Here is a 23,921-nt window from a genome sequence, read left to right on the forward strand (position 1 = left end):
TGAATGAATGAGTGAATAAGTTTGCAATATGCTATATATTATATGTCCCCTCTTTGAAGTTCACATTAAATATGACTACCTTTAAGACTGAGAAGCCTTAAATGAGAAGCCCTATAATACCACAAAAAATAACATAATACTACATAGAAAGAAAGTGTAACTGTTTGAAATATAATTTTTCCCAAATTTACTTGATAGAAAACTCAATAACATCTTCCAGACTAGTGTGTCAAGAGATACAGTTTGGAAACTGCTCTTGAGAGTGAGAAAAAGAAAAAAGGCCAGCCTGTTAGTGGGACTGCTAGGGTAATGTTCACGAAGATCAAGGAGAAACCACAATCGAACTCATTTTCTTTTGCTTGATTGTTCTTTCAATGAGAATGATTTTGATGATCAGCTAGATTAGGACAAAGTAAACGGACTTAGTTCAAGCTCAAACTCAAACTGTAAGAAAAATTAGCACCTACCGTTTGTCAAGCACTGTGCTAAGTGTACTGCATAAGTCACGGGCTCTGTTCTTGAGGAACTTATCATCTAGAACAGGGATCTCCAATTTCTGCGTCTAGAAGGGCCAGGTAATGCAAATGAGTCAGATGTAGAGCTAAGACTGCCAGCTTCAATTCATGCCATGTGACACTGTGGGCCTACTGTGGGTCCTAATTTGCATTAGAAGCTGGAAAATCTGGATTTTTAAAAGATTTAATTGCCATTTTAAATTACTTTTCAATTAATGTAATTTTTAGAAAATTGTAGGATCCAAATATAACATAGCTGGAGGCTGTATGCAACTCAGAAGCTACTAGCTTGCAACCTCTACTTTAGAATTTATAAGTGAGCATCTGGCTCTGTCAATGACTTCAAGGTCTCTAACCAAAATGTATTATATCTCAAGTTACTGAGCAGACCTTTGGATGAAATCACCAAATCACCATTAGTTATTCTTAAGAAATTGTGAATGTGCCAAAGATGTACAAAATGACTTTAAAAGCAGAAGAATATAGATTCTATAACATATCGGTGGTTTAATTTGATGTTAATTTTCCACAAGATTCTAAAATGGAATAGTAAAATAAAATTCTAGAAAAGTGTGACATATATATGACATAGTCATATATATGATACTGATTCAGTGCATTTTAACATTTTAATATGTCTATATTTTAATATTTTAAATTTTAAAATTAAATACAAATATTTAAAATACAAATTTAAAATATCTTAATATTTTAATTTGTGTGTATATATACATATATATATAAAGAGAGAGAGACTTATATACATATAGACATATATATCACCACAGATAAGACTAAAATTTTAGACACAGTATATCTGAAGTTTGGCAAAGAATTTGACAAGCTTTTTTATGATATCCTCAAGAACATGGGAGAAAGAAGAACTAGGTGATAGTTAAAGAAGAAAGCAAAAAAAATCAACAACCAAATCTGAAAGCTTTTTAGTCTGCATTCATCTTGAACTCATCCAGTCCTTGTGGCGAATTCTCTTTTCCTCTGATTTGCACCATACCTCCTGACACTCTTCCTAGCTTTCTCAGTTTCTTGACTGACTCATCATTTTCTGCCAATATCTTGAATTAATGACTCTTATCTTAACCAGAACTGTGCATTAGAATCACCTGGGCATGTACTTCAAATACACATGCCTACTGAATCAAAATATCTGTGATTGAGACTCAGGAATGCAAATGTATACAATTTTAAACCTCGAGGTGATGCAGATAAGCAACCTAATTAAGAACCACCGCCCTAACATTAAAGCAACTCGCAGGAATCTGTACTTAATCTTCTCTCTCTCTAGTTTCCCCCCGGGAGATTCTTCCATCAGCAAGCTTTTAACCATCACCTCTACAGTGATGATTTCTACATCTTTATCTCTATACACAATGTTTTTCCTTAACTCAAGACCGGTATTTTCAAATGCTCACTAGGAATATCTATCTAGCTACACAATGGGAGCCTCAAAGACAGTTGCCTCCAAATTGAATTTCTATCTCAAATCACCATCCTATCAAGCCAATAATTCTTCTTAAGCATTTTTCTTAGTTAAGTAAAGACATCACCATCTAGCAGGTCAACTCAGTGAGAAACCATGAAGTCAAGGCACTAAAGGACCCCCTACCTTGGCGCTCCTCAATCTGAAGAAACCCTTGCTTATGGCCCTACTCTCTGTACTTGATACAATGTGACACACCCTTGCCAAGACCACAGTTGTGGTATAGTCATATATTAATCTGCATATCCACTAATTTAACACATATTAAACATGTATTGTATTCCAAGCCTATGACTTGTGTGGGGAGATAATACAAACTGAGCAAAACAGGTTATCTTTCAGGAATTTGAACCAAAATGCAGAATTAACCATGGGCTCTAGAGCTGGAAGCTTATACTGAATCAGGCCTGGAGTGGCCATGATAACTAAGGGCAAGCTGAAGATTTATAGGAAAGATTTATTAGTCAGCAGAAAAAGAGAAGCAGCAGAAATGCAGAGAAAAGCAGAGCTGCCACTAAAAGGAGAAAACCATACCCCTGCAGCCCCCAAGAGAGTCACCTTAGTCTAGTTTTCCTTTGGTTCCTCATGATTCTATAAGATTCCTCGATGTATCTTTTCAAACACACCCTTAACTTCTTGAGTTACCTTGAACGGATCTTTGTTTTTTGCAACTAAGAAAGCTCTAAGACAGTGATCTCAAATACATCTGTGCTCCTGACCACACCATCCACACTATATCAGGTTATCCCCTAAATTAGGTTTAGCGTTTATAGGATTCAACCTATAAAGGTGTTTGTCAACCTTTCTCTTCTCCCCTACTAACAATGTCCTTGTTCTCTTGCAAGTCCTCTTATCTATGAACTGGACTATGACCAATTGTCCCCTAATTGGTCTCTGTCACCAGTGACTCCTGTTTCTTAACCATGGACATAGCTAGTAAAGTGATATTTCTGAGCTGTCCGACCCTTTCCCTCCAGTGATTCAAATACTGATGGTTTCACAGTGTCTTTTATATGGTGAAGTCCAAATACTTTATCATGGTGCACATGGTCCTTTACGCCCTGGTTCCACCTACACTTTCCATCTCATTTCTCCCACTTTGCATGAGGTACCAAAGCTGTGAACAAAGCTTTACAAGATGCCTCAGAAGGCAAACTGAAACCCCCAGGAGGTGTGCCCTTTTTCACACAAAGTTGGCTTCATCCAGGCCACACCTTGTGCCACACTTACATCTCTTCTGACCTCAACCCACTTCTGAACTTTAAATTAAGACAGGAAAATCTGGGATGTATAAATGTCATACCAAAATAAGAACATAAATATGGCGCAAAATGACTTTCTCTCACAAAAGAAATTTGATTTCTCATAAATTTACCGAAAGTCAATTGGCAAAACTTTACTTAGCATATGCCAGGCATTGTATTAGGAAGAGTGCTTTGAATATGATAAAATCTAACTAAAAAGAGTAAAAGTATCTTTTTATGACTTGTCCAATTGCATACGCCAAAAATTGTACGTAATATTCTTGGACTATCATAAAAAGTTTTCCCAATAATCATCATTATGTTGATGCTATAAATCTTAAACTTCGTTATACTTAGATGTCTGTAAGGACACAATTCTAATATTCTGTGGTCATTTATTTAAAAAACCATATTTTTTTCCCCTGGAAACAGCGAACAAAAAGAGAGCACAGTTCTCACTATACAGCCAAAGTAATAAAGGGCTCTTTTGTAGACAAATTCTAGAACTTCTTAATTATACACAGGCTTATTATCTGTATCCCCAGTGTTATAAAGTACCAGAACTTCATTAGAAAAATTAAGCTGGAAAAAATGAAGGCAGTGCTTTGTAAATTTCCACTGGAAATTAGCTGGGAGAGGCAGAGGAATACTGGATCAAAAGAGGGTAATCACGCTTAACTGTGCCCCAGAGCACCCGCATGTATAATACGATTTGCACAGTAACTACTTCTCCTGTTACAGCTTGTTTGGAGTATTCTGTGTTAATGGGGTTAGCTAATTTCGTATTTTAACTTAAAAAGGCTCTGCTGATTAATAAATGTTGCACACTGTGCTAGTAATTAAAATAAATGGAAGAGTTACAAATAAAAGTTGAATTGTTAAGAAAACATTATCTGAAAATATATGATAATCCCTATTTATCATAATATAATAACAGTTCAGAAAATATGCAAATTGTAAAGGTCTAAAGTGTTTGAAAAATCACAAAAGTCAAAAAAGTTTTGAGAATGTATTTTAATTTCCTTATCACTATTCTTTAGCAATAAATATAACCAGATCTCATCTATATATACCACATTTTTTAAAATGCTTTTTTTAAAAACTCATATTTAGATCTAGTTTCTTAACCTTTCCCATAACATTTTTCATGGTACTGTCTATGAAATGATACTGATACTTAATTAGAAATAATATTTAAAAGGTTTAAAAATGAGTAATCTACTATGTACCAAGGCTTCTGTCTGAGCTAGTTTGCAAATTTGAGGGAAATGAAGGCAGATACATAAGATTCATAACTTTTGAATGTTTTTCATTAGTGCCAGCAAATGGAGAGGTCACGAAATTGTGCGGTTAGTTCTGCTTTGTTACTAAATGTTTTCAGGGTGTCTCTCATTTCACCTACTCCGAATAACGAAGGATGACAGAATATGCACCCCAAATAAAGCCACTTTGACACAAGATTGTTTTGAGCCAAAGGCACTTGAAAACAACAGGTACAAGCAAAGTGATCTGACTTTTCCTTTTTCCCCTAAAATCAGTAGACAACACTCCTATATGACAGACGCCTTTTCTATACCAGGAGAAAAGAAACATTTTTATCACCAGAGATGGGGAGTTGAAGCTGAGATAATTCTGTACAAACAGACCTTGTTAAATAGCTTTTATCTTCCTTTGGTCTCCCTACAAATATTAGTTACTTTTCCACAATTGCTTCTCCTGTTCAACCTAGTATATAAGCGCTTAGCGTTTGCCGCTTCTTTGGGTGCTCATTTCCTTACTGGGCTCTTGTGTCACGCAAAACTTAAATAAATCTATATGCTTCTCTCCTGTTAATTTGTTTTATGACAATTTAATTCTCAGGCCCAGCTGAAGACTGTAAGAGGGTAGAGATAAAGTTTTGCCGCTCCTACAATAACTATCAGAAAATTAAGACCTTTCATTTTTTCAAAAAGATGTAGAGACAGCTAGTGAGCTGTCTGTACTCAGGTTCTTATGAAAGCCTACACAAGTTTGAAATGTAATATCTTTAGAATATGATTTAATCATAAACTTCTCCCCATAAGGACACTCAAGCCACAGTCATATTTTTTAATCTGCTAAATGTCCACACCCGAAACCTGCAGAAGAATCTTGATTCCTTAGGGATCCAAGGATTTTCCTCAATTTTAGCTCAGATTTATTTATTAATTATTAATTATTTTATTTATTAATGAACCTAAACACCAAAGTCTGAGCTAGCAAGGTAGCTCCCAGACTTGAAGAACATTTATATGAGTTTTCTATTGCTGCTGTAACAAGTCACCACAAACTGAGTGGCTTCGAGAACACAAATTTATTATCTTAGAGTTCTGGAGGTCAGAAGTCTGAAATGGGTCTCACTGGGCTAAAATAAAGGTTTAGCAGGGCTGCATTCCTTCTAGGGGAAAATCCGTGTCCTTACCTCTCCCAGTTTCTAGAGGCTGCCTACATTCCTTGGTTGTGGTCTCTTCCTACATCTTCAAAGCTGGCAAAGATGAGTTGGCCTTCTCACATGGCATCACTCTGATTTTTATGTAGTCAAAGCTCTTTCTGCCTCCCTCTTCCACTTTTAAGGACCCTTGTGGTTACACTGGGCCCACCCTGATAATCCAGGATATTCTCCCCATCTTTAAACCCTGAATCACATCTTATATCATATAAGGTAAAACATTCACAGGTTCCTGGACTTAGGATGTGGACTCTCTGGGGACCATTATTTTGCCACCAGAACACAGATTGGCACTGACTTCTACGGCAATGTCCTAAATCCACTCCATTTTAGATATAGTTATACTATGCATAATTATAGTCTCCTCTATTAATGCAGGATGTCTATAACTAAGACAAGATATTAACATATAGACCTTAGCACCTCTCATGAGACTTTAGTAAAGCCGATATTAGCTTATATCATCTGATTTATGATCACCCATTTCATTCCATCTCTGCCATCTTGATGGATAAATTAAACATTTACCATGCTAGTTCTGGTGCCACTGTGGCCTCCCATTTCTTCCACCTCTTAATAATAATGACTTCTTTCCTCACTTCATCTAGGCAACTTGCATCGCCCCATTTTACATCTGAAAGTATTCCTTGAAATGCTCTCTGAAAAATCCAAAAATTCTCTGACCACAATCTCCCATAAAGAGGAAGCACAACGTCTATGACATTCTGCCATTTTTAAATAAAGGGACAATATAAACATACATAATTGTATACGCAAATAAGAATGCCTGGATAAGATACTCAAGAAGTGGTTAATAGTGGTTGCCCCTAGAAAATATAACTGGGGAATCTATCACCTTATAATGTTTAAAGTTTTTACAGTAAATACATGTTGCTATTTCCATGTTTTAAAACGCGATCAAACAATCCTTTCATTATTTTAAGTGGATTTGAGCAGATTGAATAAATCAAGGGGGACAGGAAATTCCTTAATGGAAGCAGAAGAGAACATGGGATATAAAGAGAAATGAAAACAGCTCAGCAGCTCTGGAGCACAGAGTTTCTTATGGAACGTGGCAGAAGATTCACTGGAGAAATAAGCCTGGATTAGATCTTGAAGGATCTTGTGTCTTGCAATAAAGAATTAAGACTTATCCCAGAAGTGATAAAAAGCCATTAAAAAGCATCTGGCTGAATAATAGCTAGCTTAAATTTTTCTAGTGTTGTGGTAAATGCATTAAATGGGAGTAGGACTGGGCAGATCAGACAAGTTTTTTTTTTTTTTGGAAGATTGGCCTTAGCTAACATCTGTGCCCATCTTCCTCTACTTTGTATGTGGGAAACCTGCCACAGGATAGGTCTGCACCTGAGATCTGACCCAGTGAAGCCCAGGCTCCTGAAGCAGAGCATGTGAACTTAACCACTACACCACCAGGCCAGCCCCCAGGCAGGCTTTTCATAGTAATTAAAAGAAGAAGTTATAAGTGCCTAAATTAAATCAGTAGTAGAAAGGAAAGAGGGGCTGGATTTGAGAGATATATACTTAAAAGGTGGAATAGACAGGATTTGAGGACCAAATTTTGGAGAAGGATAACAGGGTAATTCACAAGTCTCTAGGCATACAGTTGGTGCTGCAATTCACACTCTAGAATAAGCAGACCAATGTGGGATGTACCAAGTTTGGGACATCTGGTAGAGATGCAAATAAAGGTGGAAGTTGAAAATCTAAATCTGGAATGTAGGAGTGAGCTCTTAGAGTTTTAGAGTGGAAATCATTAGCGTAGAAGTGGTCGTTGAAGTCTCTCAAATAGGAGCAATCACTCAGAGAGACTATGTATGGAAAGGAGAAGAAAGTAAAGACAAAGAGTTGAATATTGAATCCTGCTATCCCCTTAACTCTATCCTACTCACTCTCACCGGAAGTACTGGAATGTTCTCCTAATAGGTTTCCTTTGCTCCAGCATACTTCTTCTCAAATACATCTGTCTCACAATCAACAAATTCATTTTCTTTTCATAACATCCTCTTACTCAAAAACCTTAAATAATTCTCCCTTATCTACAGATAAACCCTCAAATCCTTGGCCTTGAAACCTCACACAATTTTCGTTTCTACTGCCTCCCACATAAAAATTAGTTTTTGTCAAACTGGTCTTCTCATTGTTCTGTGAACTTTTCCCACCGCCATTTTCTTTCATAACATCAACCTGCTTTTCTCTATCAAAATCTTAACCATCTTTCACAGAACCCAACTCATTTCCTTTTCTGTGAAGAATACCTTCCAAGGTCATCAGAGGCCAGAGCAAATTTTACATTAAAAAAAAAATCATGGCCCTTACGGTCTTTAACAAACACTTGACTATTTATCCAGCACTTCCCTATGGTAATTCTCATTTAGGATTTCATTAGGCTTTCTGGTTTAGTTTAAAGCTAGAAGCATAGAAGTTCCATGAGAGAGAAATTTTCATCTATTCAGTGCTGTATCTCTAGAGCCTAGAACTATTCCTGACATGCAAATATTTGTTGAATCAGTAAATACTCCCTTATATTCCTCACAATATCTAGCTGAGAGCTTCTACTTGGCAATTATTTACTAGCTACTTATTTAATTTCCCGCCTTCATAAAGATAGACATGTGAAGAAGAAAAACCATTTTCTTCAAGAGAGCAAAGAAAATAAAATGAGTTTCTTAAGGACAAGAACAAACAAGGGAAACTTTAAAGTGACTTCTGAAAAGCCCTCTGTAATCCACACTTTATTTGTAAAATGTTATTGTCCCACTTCCTATGCTTATTTTAAAGAACATATTAAAGAATGTGACCTTATTTGGAAATAGGATTGTGGCAGATGTAATAAGATGAGGTCACAAGGAATAGGGTGGACCCCTAAGCCAATTTGACTGGTATCCTTATAAAAAGGGGAAATTTGGACAGAGACACAAACAGAGGGTCACTCCCAGGTGAAAACAAAGGCAGAGATCAGAGTGATGCTTCTACAAGCCAAGGAACACCAAAGGTTGTCAGCAAACTACGAGAAGTTAGAGGGGAGTCCTGGAATAGATTCTCCCTCACACCACCCAGAAGAAACCAAGCCTGTTGACACCTTGATCTTGGACTTCTAGCCTCCAGAATTGTGAGACAATAAATTTCTGTTGTTTAAGCCACTCAGTTTGTGGTATTCTGCTATGATCGCTCAAGCAAACGAATACACTCAGAAAATTTGTCGTTCAGAAGCTTAAAGAAGAAATCGCCTATGAGGTTAGGACACAGTGGCCTGTGAAGAGCTCTGCTCATGATCCCCCTTAACTCCTGGTTCCTGGGACTCGTAGATGAAATCCAGGCCATCAGTGGAACCTTGATTTCCTCCTCACATTTTGTATTACAAAAAGAATTACTATGTTTGTAGCAAATATAAAATATTAAATAATTATTTTTATTAAGACTCTTATATGTTCCTGGCATTTTATATTTATTATCTCATTCAATCTTTATTACATCCTCTAAGATAACATTTCTCTCCCCATTTTACAGACAGGAAAATAGAGGCTCAGGAAGGCTAAATTACTTACCCACAATCGTACTGCAGTTGTGTCATGGAGCCAAGATTTGAGCTTACATAGATCTAGTTCCAAAGCCCATTTTCCTTCTATCACCACACTGCAATTTTCATAATGATATGAAAACAAAATAGCTAAATGTATCAACCCCTCAAACATAATACCTCCCTTTGAATTCTTAAGACTAGAAATAAAAGGCTCTACTTTTTCAGGTTTAGATAGAGAATTCCTAATTAAGCCCCTTGGATGGCAAACCTATTGCCTTCAATTTCCTAGAGGTGAAATTGGTAATGTGGCAAAAAAAAAAAGGGCCCCCTGCATTAAAAAACCGTGCATCTCTGTGGTAAAAGGATACTTTTTTTTCCTAATTTCTTTCACAGAATTATTATCTGCAAAGATATAAAACCTAAATTTCTAACATTTCTTTAGCCTCACAAAATACAATTATTTCCTTGCAGGACATTTGGTCCTGTCCAAAACATCCATCAGACATTCGGTCCACGCCAAAAGGTCCTTGATATCTGGTCATATTTGGCCCTGTCTGAAACCACTTGGCATGGACCAAATGTGCTCATGGATGTTTTGGACAGGACCAAATGTCAAGGATCTTTTGGCATGGACCAAATGTCTTACGGACATTTTGGACAGGACCAAGTGTCTGCTACTCCAATTATGTTATCCAGTATACAAAAATCAAAATGGTTTCAGAAGAAGCTACAAGATATCATTGCTTCAATTCTCCAAAAAATGAAATTATTCTTAGGCTAATTGCTAAGGCCAATGGCTTAGTCCTATCCTGCAAATACGATAGCTTCAAGTCTATAAGTAACTTCTTTAGCATTCCCAACTTGGTTTGTTTCTGATTGGTTGATAATCCTGGAAGCACTTTTCAATCTGAAAGCTTCAGGGTAAAGAGTCATTAGCAGTACCATAGAGGCTGAAGATATCTACAAGTATTCCATGGAAAGTACAAGCTCAGCACACTTCTTTGGGGATAGCAATGATAGCTGATCTTTCCAGGCTTATCAAGGAAAATACTAAGCAAGGATATTCAGTATCTTTGATACACAATGATTTCTGTAGAAATATCAATGTGGCCAATTACTTGTTTCAGCAATTAATCTTGTTATTTCACAAACCTTTGTATTGTTGAAAATGGCAAAATAATTCTGACTAATATACCTCTTTGGATATTCACTATTAAATTGCATTTTTACTTGACTAAGTCTGAGTAGCATTAATCTTCTATAATCCCTTTGGTAAAACAAACCTACCTCCCCAAAACTAATTGGAAATAAATGTTTCTTATTTTCTTAGTCATCATATATGGGTAACTCAGTCAATTACTGAAAGAATTTGCTGAAGCTTTATTTGTTTGTTCTTGTTCCTAAAGAAATTCATTTTATTTTCTTGTGCCTTCTTGAAGAAAATTATTTGTCTTCTTCACATGTCTATCTTTATGAGGCCAGGAACTTAAATAAGCAGTTAGTAATTATTTCACTTCAAGTAATTGCTATAAAATGAAAAACTTTATAAAAATTACTTGAGATGCTTGCCAATTTTATCTTTCATATGACTTTGTGTAACAATTTTTATTTTTCAAGAGAGTCTTCAGAAATGCATGATTAAAATAAAGCACATTTTATATCCCTTCTGACTGATAAAATGGCCCAAAAGCCACTGTGCTGGATAAGAGTAATTCTAGCTTCTTTATATAACAAAATATACTCTGTAATGTATTTTGGAATTATTAGTATATAAATTATTATTATGTAACATACATAATATGATTAGTACATATTATATATTATGTAAAACAATAATAATTGCAGTTTATGTGTTGTTGACTACTGTACAGCAACTTATAACAATATTTCATATTATATTAAAATTATTATAATTATAAGAGCTTCTGCAAGGCAAAGAAAACCAGGATCAAAATGAAAAGACAACACACCAACTGGGAGAAAATATTTGCAAATAATTTATCCAACAAGGGGTTAATCTCCATAATATATAAAGAATTCACACAACTGAGCAACAACAACAGAAACAACCAGAGCGAAAAATGGGCAAAGGATATGAACAGACGTTTTTTCAAAGAAGATATACGCATGTCCAATAGGCACATGAAAAGATGTTCAATATCACTAATCATCAGGGAAATGCAAATGAAAGCTACTCTTAGATATCACTTTACACCCATTAGAATCTCTATAATCACCAAGACAAAAAATAACAAATGCTGGAGAGGTTGTGGAGAGAAGGGAACCCTCATCCACTGCTGGTGAGAATGCAAACTGGTGCAGGCACTCTGGAAAACAGTATGCAGATTTCTCAAAAAATTAAAAATAGAAATACCATATGACCCAGCTATCCCACTATGGGGTATTTATCCAAAGAACTTGAAAACAACACAAGGAAACTTATGCACCCCTATGTTAATTGCCGCATTATTCACAATAGCCAAGATGTGGAAGCAACCCAAGTGCCCATCAACTGATATTCAGATAAAGAAGATGTAGTATATGTATACAACGGAATACTACTCAGCCATAAAAAAGACAAAATCATCCCATTCACAACAACACGGATGGACCTTGAGAGTATTATGTTAAGCAAAATAAGCCAGACAGAGAAAGACAAACACCAGATGATTCCACTCATATATGGAAGATAAACCAATACATGGACAAAGAGAAGAGCTTAGTGGTTACCAGGGGGCAGGGGGTTGGGAGGTGGGCACAAGGGGTGAAGGGGGTGACTGACAAATAATCATGTACAACTGAAATTTCACAATGTTATAAACTATTATGACCTCAATTAAAAAATAATAATAATTGCTGTCTATATGTTGGTGACATTTGTATAGTAACATAATATTATTTTATATATTATATTAAAATTATTATAAGAATTCATATTAGAATAATTGTCTTACTATTTAGTATATATAGTACTAAAGAATTATTATAAGATACAGTAAAAGATAATTACAAGATACATTATAGGATAATAATTTTTAAAAAGCTGTTCTTGATTTTAAATGGTCTACTTATAAATTATATATGACTACATTGATGACAAATGCCTTAAAAGAGAGGAAATGTCTTGCCGAAAGATGTATGAATTGAGACCCAAATCAATGATGCTAATAAAATCATTTAAAACTGCATGTACTATTGGATCATCCTTTATCTTTTTCAGTCCTCTTCCTCAGTCGTAAAGAAATTAACTGCTTTTATTGCCCCTGATTTATTAAAATTACTGTTTTATCAACGGATACAAATGAAATTTAGTCCATGTTAAGAAAAACGTTTTTGTTGTGATGGATCTTATTTTAGAAGCATCATAAATACACATGCTTTCAATGGATAATTAAGGAAATTACCTTCACAGATGCATGGATAGTGGTCACTTATTCCCTTGAAATGCCATTCATTCTCTTTTTTTCTTTGAGTAATTAACATATAGTGTATATATATATTAGCCATCAATATTGTCATCAATATTGACATTATCTAAAACATCTAGATATTGAAAAATGGTTACTTCTGAATAGATCGATGGTGGCTTCACCTTTTCTCACAAATAAAAGTCTCTACAATATTAGGAAATGGAAAATATTAGAAAATTTAAGGCACCCAACATGGTACAGCTACTTCTTGTGAAGCTAAGAACTCACATGTTGTCATTTACATTTCGTATCCACTCCTGTCTCCTGAGGTCCTCTCTGGCCTCCTTTAACTCATTGATTGGTTCTGCCTCCCGCAACGTTGGCTCCAAAGGCTTGTAGCGCTGTTCCAACACTTCAGCGATATCACGGAAGGGCCCCTGACAAGACAGGATGGGGCAAAAATTCTATTATGGAGGGTTTTTGGTCATATCATTGATGACCAAGGCTAATGAATATCTATAAAATATCACAAGTTTACTAAATTCTTTTTAAAGAACAATTTGTTCTTCTCTGAATTAGAAAATATATGACAAAACAAGAATACCACTTATCTTCAAGGAATGTTCTCACCCTACAAGTGATTACATTTAAAATGTTTTAAATGAAGCAGAATTTTCCCCACATATATCAAAAGAGTTTTTATCCTAGAACTTGTAAATTTGTAGTTATAGATTGCTTTATTTTCTAATTTTAAAAAGCACATTTCTTCTAATATAATTTAAAAACAATTTTCTCTCTTTTTAAGTAAAAATATTAGAAAAGATTCTGAGTATAGCTTTCAAAGAGCCCTACTATAAATATAAACAAGAAAGTGAGTGTGTTTTCATTAAAATAAAGCTTTTAGGTGAATGCCAAATCTTATATTTAATTGGCGGCCCCCCAAAACATAGAAGAGTCACATTTTTAATTATTTCAAGTATTCTTTATCTAAAATTCTAAGTATTGCTTAATAACTCTGATACAATAGCAATCATTTAATGATGTAAATATACAGCAGAGGAAAATCCATGAGCTTCAACTGTGCTTCACAACATATCCTACCTTTAAATTAGGAGTTACTTATACCAGTTGCCAGAATCCACTGCTTCTCTGATTAGAATCATAGTAAGCACAATACAAATCAGAGGTGCGGGACATTTTGCTGTGTTATGAATTACATAGTGCCTTCTTTTCTCACTATTTATCGTTGTGCAGGAGAGAAGTGATATAAAATGGACAAAGATTTCTAATCATATTCCTCATCCTTCAAGATCTCTTCTTTAAATAGGTTATCACTAACAAGACACAGCTGGAGTTACTGCAAGCACTGAGTGAAGACTGTAGGGCTAATAAAAAGAAATGATTCACGCCTCATTTATGTTCACTTATGTTTTACATTAATAGAAACCAATAATAGGAACCAGTTACCATAAAAGTCATGGACCGTAAATAACACAAATGGCAAATAAGTATCATCTAGTACTTTTCACAGCTGGACAGGAGGATTGCTATATTTGAAAGTGGTGAATGGATTTTTATTGGAACTTTAGTTTTTAAAGATACAGTAACGTGAGTCCAAGTTCATGATTAAGAAATCAAATGGGGACTTTTTTTTTTTTTTACAGATTCTTAATCGTTTACTTTGACAAATTCTATGGTTTAAAAATTAATATTTGGTTGTGTTATCAGGCAAATTATTTCTCTAGGCCTTTTTTCCTTGTATGTAAAATGGATTACTAGCTATCTCACAAATTTGCTCTTAAGATATGTAAGATAATGTAAGTAACACTCTTAGAATTTTACTTAGAACATAGTAAATAGTCAAAAATGGTATCTATGGCTTTATTATTATTTTTACTACTATAACTCTTAGTTTCAAGAGGAGTTTGAAAAAGGTTTTCAACAATAGTAGCATCAAATATATAAGCAAATGGCCAAGGCTATGACTTTGAAGGGGCCAGTATTCACAAGGAGTAACGGTTTTCTTGGTGGCCAAGATCTGCCTTCCAACCTTTGTTGGTGTATCAGCATAACACACACATCCATTTGTAGGCTTATCCCACTATATAATCTGGAACTTACTATTTCCAATGAGACAAGGAAATGGAAGAGGAAGAATTCTACTTGAGTAGTAAAATATGGAATAAAAATAGACCCAGTCTTCCTTTTGGGTTCAGTATAATCTTTGTGACCCCAATCCTTCTGTAATTGTAACCATGGGCCCGCCAGGACCAGGTCAACTCACCCCATCTTATCACCAAAGTGGTTAAGAACTGCCTTTCAGAAAATTTGCAATGTCATGTAGCTAGAGCATGAACAGAAGAAGAAATCTTGACCTGAAATGACCATAGAACCAAAGATTCTCCTCCCCATGGAACCAAAAGACAAGGACATGACCAGAACTTAAAAGTCAGACTCCTATCAGAAGCAAGGGGTCCCTCATTCAGGAAGATCCGGTGTTAAAATTCCTTTCCCACATCATCATAAATGTTTAGAACCCCATCACAAATGTTTAGAATCTCATCATAAATGATTGAAGCCCATCAATCAAAACCTGTCTTGCCAGTGTTTCTGTGTGCCAGCCTCATCTCCCTAACCTCTTAAATTTCACCCCAAATCCTGAACTGGGGAGACAGATCTGAGGGCACATGCCCCCCACCTCCCTGCAGATCAATCTCACAGAACAAAGCTAATCTCTTTTCACAAAGGCTGATGTTGTAATTAGTTGGTTTTTTATGCACATTGGCCAAGAGAACCCCAATTATGTGTGGTAGCATAATCATGCCCATCTCCCTGTGTCTTTCAGTGTCTGGTCCATACATTTATAGCTTAGACAATCAGTGTCTTGCCTTTGAGCTCAGTAGTCCTCCTCCCTGGTTAGTAATTGACATCTTACTATCAAGCTTCTCTTGTACCAAAGCTTCTATTAATTTGTGTTTCCTTCTGTAATCTGTCTTCTGTTAATCTGATAGACTGCCTTTTAGATCTCAAGTGATCACTTATGTTAACCATGCCTGGAGTGACAGGGAGTCCCAGATTTTGGACATACCTTCAAACTTCAGATCCGTGAATTGCACTCATTTCCCAAAATTAATCCCTGGAATATCTAGACCATCTAAGATTCAACCTGAACCTATAAGTCTCCTCAGACTTATCTATAGTTTTCTAATAGTTTTAGATGTTTAACTTTCTAATAGTTTTCTAATGTTTAACTTTCTTTGCCTCCAACCAAATCCCGATAATGTCAAACATATTTATATTATTCTTATATATATTTTTAATAACTCACATTACTTTATAGTCATCTTGTGTTTTTAAACTCTTCCGAAAGCTTAAATAATAATGAACTTATTTTCTAAACTGACTACTATTATCTCACACATTTAAGAAATTCACCTCACAAGTAGACAGACTGTCAGAGTACAAATATTATCATTTGGACTATGGCATTTACAGCCTTAAATCTCCCCAATGATGAATGTACGTTTTTACTATTAGGTAACATACAGGGCATGTGGTTCAGTCAAAGAAAACCACAATGTTAAAAATCTCATTCCGTGAAAAATGGGAAAGGAAACAAGGAAAAAAGAAGTGAAGTAAGGGAGGAAAGAAGAACCCAAAGAAAGATAAGAGGGAAGAAGGTGGGAAGAACAGATGGGTAAAGGAAGAATGAGAAGGAAGGGAGGAGAGAAGGAAGGAAGAAAGGATATAGGGTGCAGGAGAGGGAGGAGGACCAGGAGGATACAATACGTAACATCTTCCATGCATATAGTATAGGCCACATACGCACCCATATATCTTTATATAAATGTATGTATTTTTTCTGTGTCTTCATATATATACCATTGTGGTATAATAAGAAATATATTTGATCTTTGTTCCTGGCACAGAGCTCCTAAAATCTTTGGAATTTCCTGAGTGATAGGAGCGTCTTTTCTTATTCATAATGAGACAACTCTTGAGTTTATGCTAATGAGGTAATTTAGAATGGGATCCCTAGATAGTCTCAGGATGTGACTGGTCACCAGAAATCATTTGAAGTGATTGGAAGGTTGGAACTTCCCGCCAAACCTCTGATCTCCAGGGAGGAGAGTGGAATTGGAGATAAAACTTTATAAAAACTCTTGCACAAGAAGATTTGGTGAGCTTCTTAACTGGCATACACATCCTTGTGCTGGTGCCAGGAGCATGGTGCACCCCAACTCCACGAGGACAGAAGACCGTGGCTTCTGTTTGAGGGCTCTCTCTCAGTCTCTCTTAGAGCACTCACCCTGAGGGAGGCCAACTGCCATGTTTGAGGTAGCACTGAAGAGACGGCAACATGAGGAGGGACTGAGACATGAAAACAATCAACCATGTGAGTGACCTTGGAAGAGGACCTCCCCACCATCTTCTTCTCCCCATAGCTAAGTTTTCGTATGAAACCACAGCCCTGGCTGACCCCTTGACTACAATTCATGAGCGATCCTGAGTCAGGGTGCTCACCTAAGCTGTATCTACAATGCTGACCCACAGAAACCATGAGATAAGAAATGTATGTTGGTTTAAGCCATCAGGTTTTGGAGTAATTTATTATGCAGCAAATGACAGAGAGAGGCAAGCCTGCATAGGCTGCTAATATGTGAGAGTTCTAGGACCCTACTGTGTGAACCAAAATCAACCCAATTCTAGGTTGATGCTGCCCAGTGGCAGTTCCCTACTCTAGATATTGATGGGGATGGTAGAACTGCTGTTCTCTGGGACTTTCAGGACAGTGACAATCATCACTCAGCACATCCCCCTCCACCCTTCAATCCCAGGAAGTCATTGGCCAATCCTGCTCTATTCCAATCCATCCTGAAGATTTATAGTCTCTGCTTGAGTTGTGCATTGTTTTGGGTCCTTTCTAATTGTCCAACTTAATCTTTTTCATTGCTCAAACCTAAATTATGTTTACAAGTGTAATAAAGATATGGATCAGCAGATGAGAGACTAAATCAAATAAATTGATAATACATAAGATTTTTCTAGCAACCATAGGTTATAACAAGTACTATTATAACAATACTTTTACATAAAAAGTCTAGATCCTAGCCAAAAATCCTATGTGTTAACTTCATATTCAAAACAATAAAATTCAGTACCAAAGAAATATTGATCACTCCCTTGGTATATATTGTAAAGGTATTTTATATTTATTATTTAAAATTAGATTCTGTAGGTGCCAGCCTTGTGGCCAAGTGGTTAAAGTTCCATGCGCTCTGCTTGGGCAGCCCCAGTTCACAGCGCACATTTGGATCCCAGGTGCAGACCTACTCCACTCATCAGCCATGCTGTGGAGGCATCTCACATACAAAGTAGAGGAGGACTGGCACAGATGTCAGCTGGGCTGATCTTCCTCCAGCGAAAAATGAGGAGGATTTGCAATGCAGTTAGCTCAGGGGAAATCTTCCTCACCGATAAAGAAACAATAAAATTAGATTCTGTAAAAAATCATTCTTCTTTCTTGTCACAAAGACAAAACAAAACAACAACTTCTTTTAAAAACAACAACAACGCAATCGAGAGAGTTCTTATACAGGACTAATGAGTACCTGACATTGTTTCCTATTAATGGGTGGCAGAATTTCAGACCGAGGAAAGGAACGGTTGCTCGTACAAGCCAGCCAGCTGGTCAGGCTGATGGAATGCTTCTGCTTAACTCTAGGTCTCTGGTGTGTTAAAGGCTTTGCCTTCTGTAACCGCAACTCCCACGGATCAGGATCTTTTCTGAACGGTGAATTGTATATACCTGGAATCTAGGAAAGAAGAATATAATTTTGACTTTCATCTTTAATATCCACATGAAATAAAAGGAAGATAAAGTTGTACCACAAAAATTTTCACATGTTAAAGGACTGTTTTAAACTACAACTCTAGTTCTTAACTAGACTTCAGAATCATCGAAGGAGGTTACAAAAAATTTTGTCTCCACTCCATACCAATAATTTCAGAATCATTCCTGGCTGAAGACTAAACATGTTAAAAACTACCGAGTTAGTTTCTATCTGCCACACATGGCATATTTTATATAACTGTATTTATGAAAAAAAATACCAGAAGGACCTTAAGTCATTTATTCTGTATTCTAACCATTAACTATGTACATTTTAATATGTAATCATATCTATAAGTCATACATTCACTCACGTAAACTCAAATATACAATGCATGAACCAGTTGCAGCTACAAGGTAGGTACTCAATAAGTATTTGATTGGTTGAATGATTATTCATCACACAACCTAATTCATGGCACTCACTTTAAGTTCTTTACTCTAAAATAATAATCCAACTGGTGGTATCATATATGTGTGTATATTATGTATCATTCAAAATAAGGTCCTGTATTTAACGAGTTGTATTCATGAGGTCTTGTTTTCCAAAGCCACTTAAATATCTTAGCAAAATATTTGAGGTTTATTTCAAAATCTTATCAAGTTCTTTCAAAGAAGTTATAGATTAGAGTCATGTGCAGTATAACGAGATTTCGGTCAACGATGGACCCCATATACAATGGTGGTCCCATAAGATTAGTAGCATATAGCCTGGGTGTGTAGTAGGCTATACCATCTAGGTTTGTGTAAGTACACTCAACGATGTTCACACAACGATGACATCACCTAAGGGCACATTTCTCAGAATGTATCCCCTTGGTTAAGCGACACATGACTGTATATCCTCCCCCAAGCCTGGAATGTCTTTCTTCCTTTTTTTATCACCAAAATTATACCCATCTTTAGGACAAATTCAAATACTTTTTCCACAGAGTCTTCTAAAGGCTATTTACCTTTACCATAGCCTTTGATGTATACCTCGTTTACAACAGGTATTAGAGGACACTTACCACAGGCTGGTTATGTCATTGCCAGTCACAGAATCGTTCTCCTAACCCCACCCTCTCCCACGACTGAGAAGGATTTGATGGGAGTGACCACTTTTTATTCATCTCTGTACCCCTCTTAGATCCAGCAAAAGGTTGCTAAGCTAGTAGCTGCTCAGTATTGATTGAATTGAATTCGTATATAGAGAATTGTATCTTATTTAAATTTCTTCATTTTAATCAACATTTCGTGAGAATATTTTAATATATGATAATAACGATTAGGATATCAAAATGATTTATAAGGATCGTTTGTTAACCTAATGAAGCCAGCTACATCTGGAGTCTACATTTAGACCCCACTCTATAATTTGGCTCAAAACATTTAAAAATTCTATTTTCTTAACCGAAGTAAAAGAAGAGAAAAGGCACTTGTAATAGTTTTTCAGTCAGAGTTTGTCTTAGAAATCTTGCTTTCTATAGATGAGTTCTATACCAAATATATTCTTTGCAAATCCCCAGTGTTTCCATGGAATTCTTATTCCTTCTGGGGTACTGTCTCTGAGGGTTAATGTGACTATTGTCTGAGACGTATGTGGGAGCATAGCTGCCGGAGCTGAGAAATGACCGTGTTTCCTTAAAGTTCTCAGCAAGAGTAATTGAATGTAGACTATCTTACTAAATGCTGGACTGTGACAGTGTGTTAACACCCTGACTATCTCCTAACAGCAGGGCAATTATTTGCTGAGTGGGATTTTTATAAATCCCCTGGCACTAGTATGTCCTGATAATTATGATGAAGTGCATTGGTCAGTGTTGATTCAGCAGTCCCTACCCCAGCAAATATTTCATTCACAGTTCTCTGGCCCACTTTCCCTTTGTAGTTCTTAGCCATCTTTACTACTGTTCTGCATTTGCTTAGCATCTTATTTATTTAAAGCATTTTTTATTAAAACTTAGAACCCAAATGTAGTTTAGACAGCCCTCCTTTCAGAACTGTTTCCCTCACAGTAGTCACAAATGCTGAATTGCTTCTGAATCACAAATTCAGAAAATACTTTTTATTTTTGTTTCTTTTTGTGGCAATCAGTGACTCTTGTTTGAGGCATAATTGTCATTGGCAAAAGTAAAATTTGAATTCTCCCCCCGACCCTGTATATTTAATAGTTCTTCAATCCTGGAATAAGCAGTTACTTTGAAATCATGAGAAAGTATTATTTTTCATATGGCAACATATGAAATTGGAGCACAGGAATTGTGTTTTGGGAATTCTAGGTGTATGCGGTCCTGTTTCAAATTCTTTTTATTTTACAGAAACTTGTTTTAAAAGTAAACCTCAGAAACAAAGAGAAGAGAAAAAAATTAGACTGTAGCTTCCCCCAGGCAATTACAAAATAAAGGTCAATGCGCGAGTGGAAAATAACCATAAAAACATTCTTCATGAAATAAAACAGTAGATGCTCCAAATATAATGAGTATATCCATTTGCTTTTGAATCCATTGCATTTTTAAAGTACTTTCCTGTTCAATCCTTAAGCATGAGAATAAAAACTAAGAAGAAAAGAGCCAACTGATAGATTGTTAGAAATATGGAAGAGTTCAAAATATTAATGTAATGCTAAGGGTGACTGGGTAACAAATGGTACATTTGCTCGTAGCTCAACCTGACATAATTAATATTCCAGGTCATGCTTAAGTTCCCGTGATGGAGGGTCTGAAGGGGGGAATTCAAGAAAAATATATATCTATTATATAACTCATTGCCTTTTTTTTTTTCCTTCTGACGAGTCGGAATCATAGCCTTTAAAAAAAATCAGTGCTTTCACAGCTCATTTACCATATTCACCACTGGGCCACCAGTCAGCAGCCGGGCCTGCTGCAGGAGGTCAGTACGAAGCTATTAGCAGAGTCCTCTCCTGAGATTTCTTGGGTCTTATTGAGTTGAATGTTAGCATGACAGTACTGCAAATAACTCAGTTGTAGGCTTTTTTTTTTTTTTTTAAACAGTTAGCACAGATTTCCCCATAGTGCTGGTCACTCTAGAAAATTATTGCTGAAAATGAAGTCCCCAAAGCTAGCTGGCGGTAGCCCTTCTAAGTAGTGAAAAATGTGAAAACTGAAAAATATGTCGTCATCCCTTAGGATCAACTTTGTCTTTTGTGACTCGTGGTAACGTTTTTAAAAATCAACAGCAAAGCATTATTCACAAGTGGCTTAAAAATTATAAAATAGAGCAACTGAGACAATAGCAAGTTAAGGTTGTTTTATTTACTTAAAGAAATAATAATTGACACTGTATCAATATAAATAAATAGGGTAGTTGCTTGCGGTTGAGACTGAAGGAGTGCTGGACTGTTTTCATTGACGTGAAGTTAGCAAATGTGTTAAATTAATTTCTAAAATACCGACACCTTGAAGATTTTAAATGATATATTTCAAATTCAATTAAAATATATATTTTCTATCTATATTTGATTTAAATTGCAAAGAGAATACACATGAGGAGGTCTCCATATAGGTTGCAAAATATAATTTAAGAAAGCTATCATGTCTACTGGTCTATTTGCATTTCCCATCTAGCCATGTATACAGGTGCATGCAAATGTGGCTGGAGATCCAAGAAGATTTCTAATGGGGGCAAAGTTAATAGCTCGTAGCAGTTATTCAGGTAGATAGATATTTTTAAATGATAAATTACAACATAGTTAAATTGTATGTATTTTACTATTTTAATCTGTAAGGTGTTGGAAACGATGAACTATCACACTTCACTTAATTAGACCATCACTAAACGGAATGGTTTCTCTTATTTCTCTTCCAAAGACTGTAGATTTAGTTATATTTTATGCCCAAATGGTCTTATTAATATGTTTATTTTTTTCTCATTACAATTAAAACCTTCTCTTCGCACAAAATCACCCTAAAAATAATCTTAAAAATTATAACCACTTAAAAATTACTATTCACTGAAAGCTATTTGATTATAAATGTATATATTTTATTTTATTAATAGCATTTAAACCATCTATTTATGTATCTACTTTATTTTATATTTAGTATTATAGTGAGAGCTTGTTAACATGACATTAAAAATGGTTTATATGGTTGCCTAAAATGTTTTCAAGAGTTTTTTTCTTCTATAAATTATACAGGGAAAAAATATCAAAGAAGAGCCAGTTCAAAAACACTATTAAAATATGTAAATATATTTTTTTATCTAGTAAAATTTACTCCCCAGTTGCCGGCCCATTGGTGCAGTGGTTAAGTTCACGTGCTCCGCTTTGGCAGTCTGGGGTTTGCTGGTTCGAATCCTAGGCTCAGACCAATGCACAGCTTATCAAGCCATGCTGTGGCAGGCATCCCAAATATAAAGTAGAGGATGATGGGCATGGATGTTAGCTCAGGGCCAGTCTTCCTCAGCAAAAAGAGGATTGGCAGGAGATGTTAGCTCAGGGCTAATCTTCCTCAAAAAAAAAATAAATAAATTTAGTCCCCAATTATAATATAGAGTGGGGTTATGTTAAATGTAGACCCCAGATGTAGCTGGCTTCATTAGGTTAACAGAATGATCTTTATAAATCATTTTGATATCCTAATCATTATTTTTATATATTAAAATATTCTCATGAAATGTTGATTAAAATGAAATTTAAGTAAAATATCATTGTCTATATGGTATCTTATGGAGATACTAATTCTATTCAATAAATATTGAGCATCTACTAACTTAGAAACACTGTGCTGGATCTAAGGGGAGTACAGAGATCAATAAGAAATGACCACTCCTCTCAAGTCCTTCTCAATAATGGGAGAGGGTGGGATTAGAGAATGATTCTATGACTGGTGATAACATAATCAACCCATAGTAAGTGTCCCCTAATACCTGTTGTAAATGAGGTATACATCAAAAGCTATGGTAAAGGTATATATCCTTTAGAAAGCTCTGGAAAAGTATCTGAGTTTGTCCTAAAGATGGGTATAATTTTGGCAATAAAAGAAGGGAGAAATGCATTCCAGGCTAAGGGGAAGGTAAAAATAAAGACATTTTATGGGAAAGCTTAGGGCCAGTATTCAGTGAACATCACGTTGGCCAGTTTAAGGATGAGGCTATAGTCAGAGATGAGCTTGTAAAGATAAATTGAGACCAAATCCTAGAAATCTGCAAGATTGCACTTAATTCTGCATAAAATGGGAATCTCTTGATTTACACATTCTGTTCTGGAAGGTAAACCCAGGAAAAAGTCTGAAGCAGGCCCTACTGGTGCATGAAGGCTACAGAAAGACTCTCCATGGAAACACAGGCGAAAAACACAGTTTAAAGAGACAAAGAGAGAGTTGGAATCAGACTCAGATATAGCAGGGATACT

At 35.8% G+C, this 23,921-nt stretch overlaps 1 protein-coding gene across 2 annotated transcripts in view; it reads right to left on the reverse strand.

Moving 5' to 3' along the window:
- Positions 1 to 23,921, reverse strand: part of SPATA17 (spermatogenesis associated 17) — a 197,124-nt gene that overhangs the window by 60,825 nt on the left and 112,378 nt on the right. For both annotated transcript variants that reach the window (XM_008526701.2, XM_070602487.1), the window contains 2 exons: positions 18,288 to 18,491; positions 12,964 to 13,112 (listed from right to left, as the gene is read on the reverse strand). In XM_008526701.2, coding sequence (XP_008524923.2) covers positions 12,964 to 13,112; positions 18,288 to 18,491 — 353 coding nt within the window. The remainder of the gene's footprint in view (positions 1 to 12,963; positions 13,113 to 18,287; positions 18,492 to 23,921) is intronic.

The sequence above is a fragment of the Equus przewalskii genome, chromosome 31 (genome assembly GCF_037783145.1).
Source record: "Equus przewalskii isolate Varuska chromosome 31, EquPr2, whole genome shotgun sequence".
Lineage (NCBI taxonomy): Eukaryota > Metazoa > Chordata > Mammalia > Perissodactyla > Equidae > Equus > Equus przewalskii.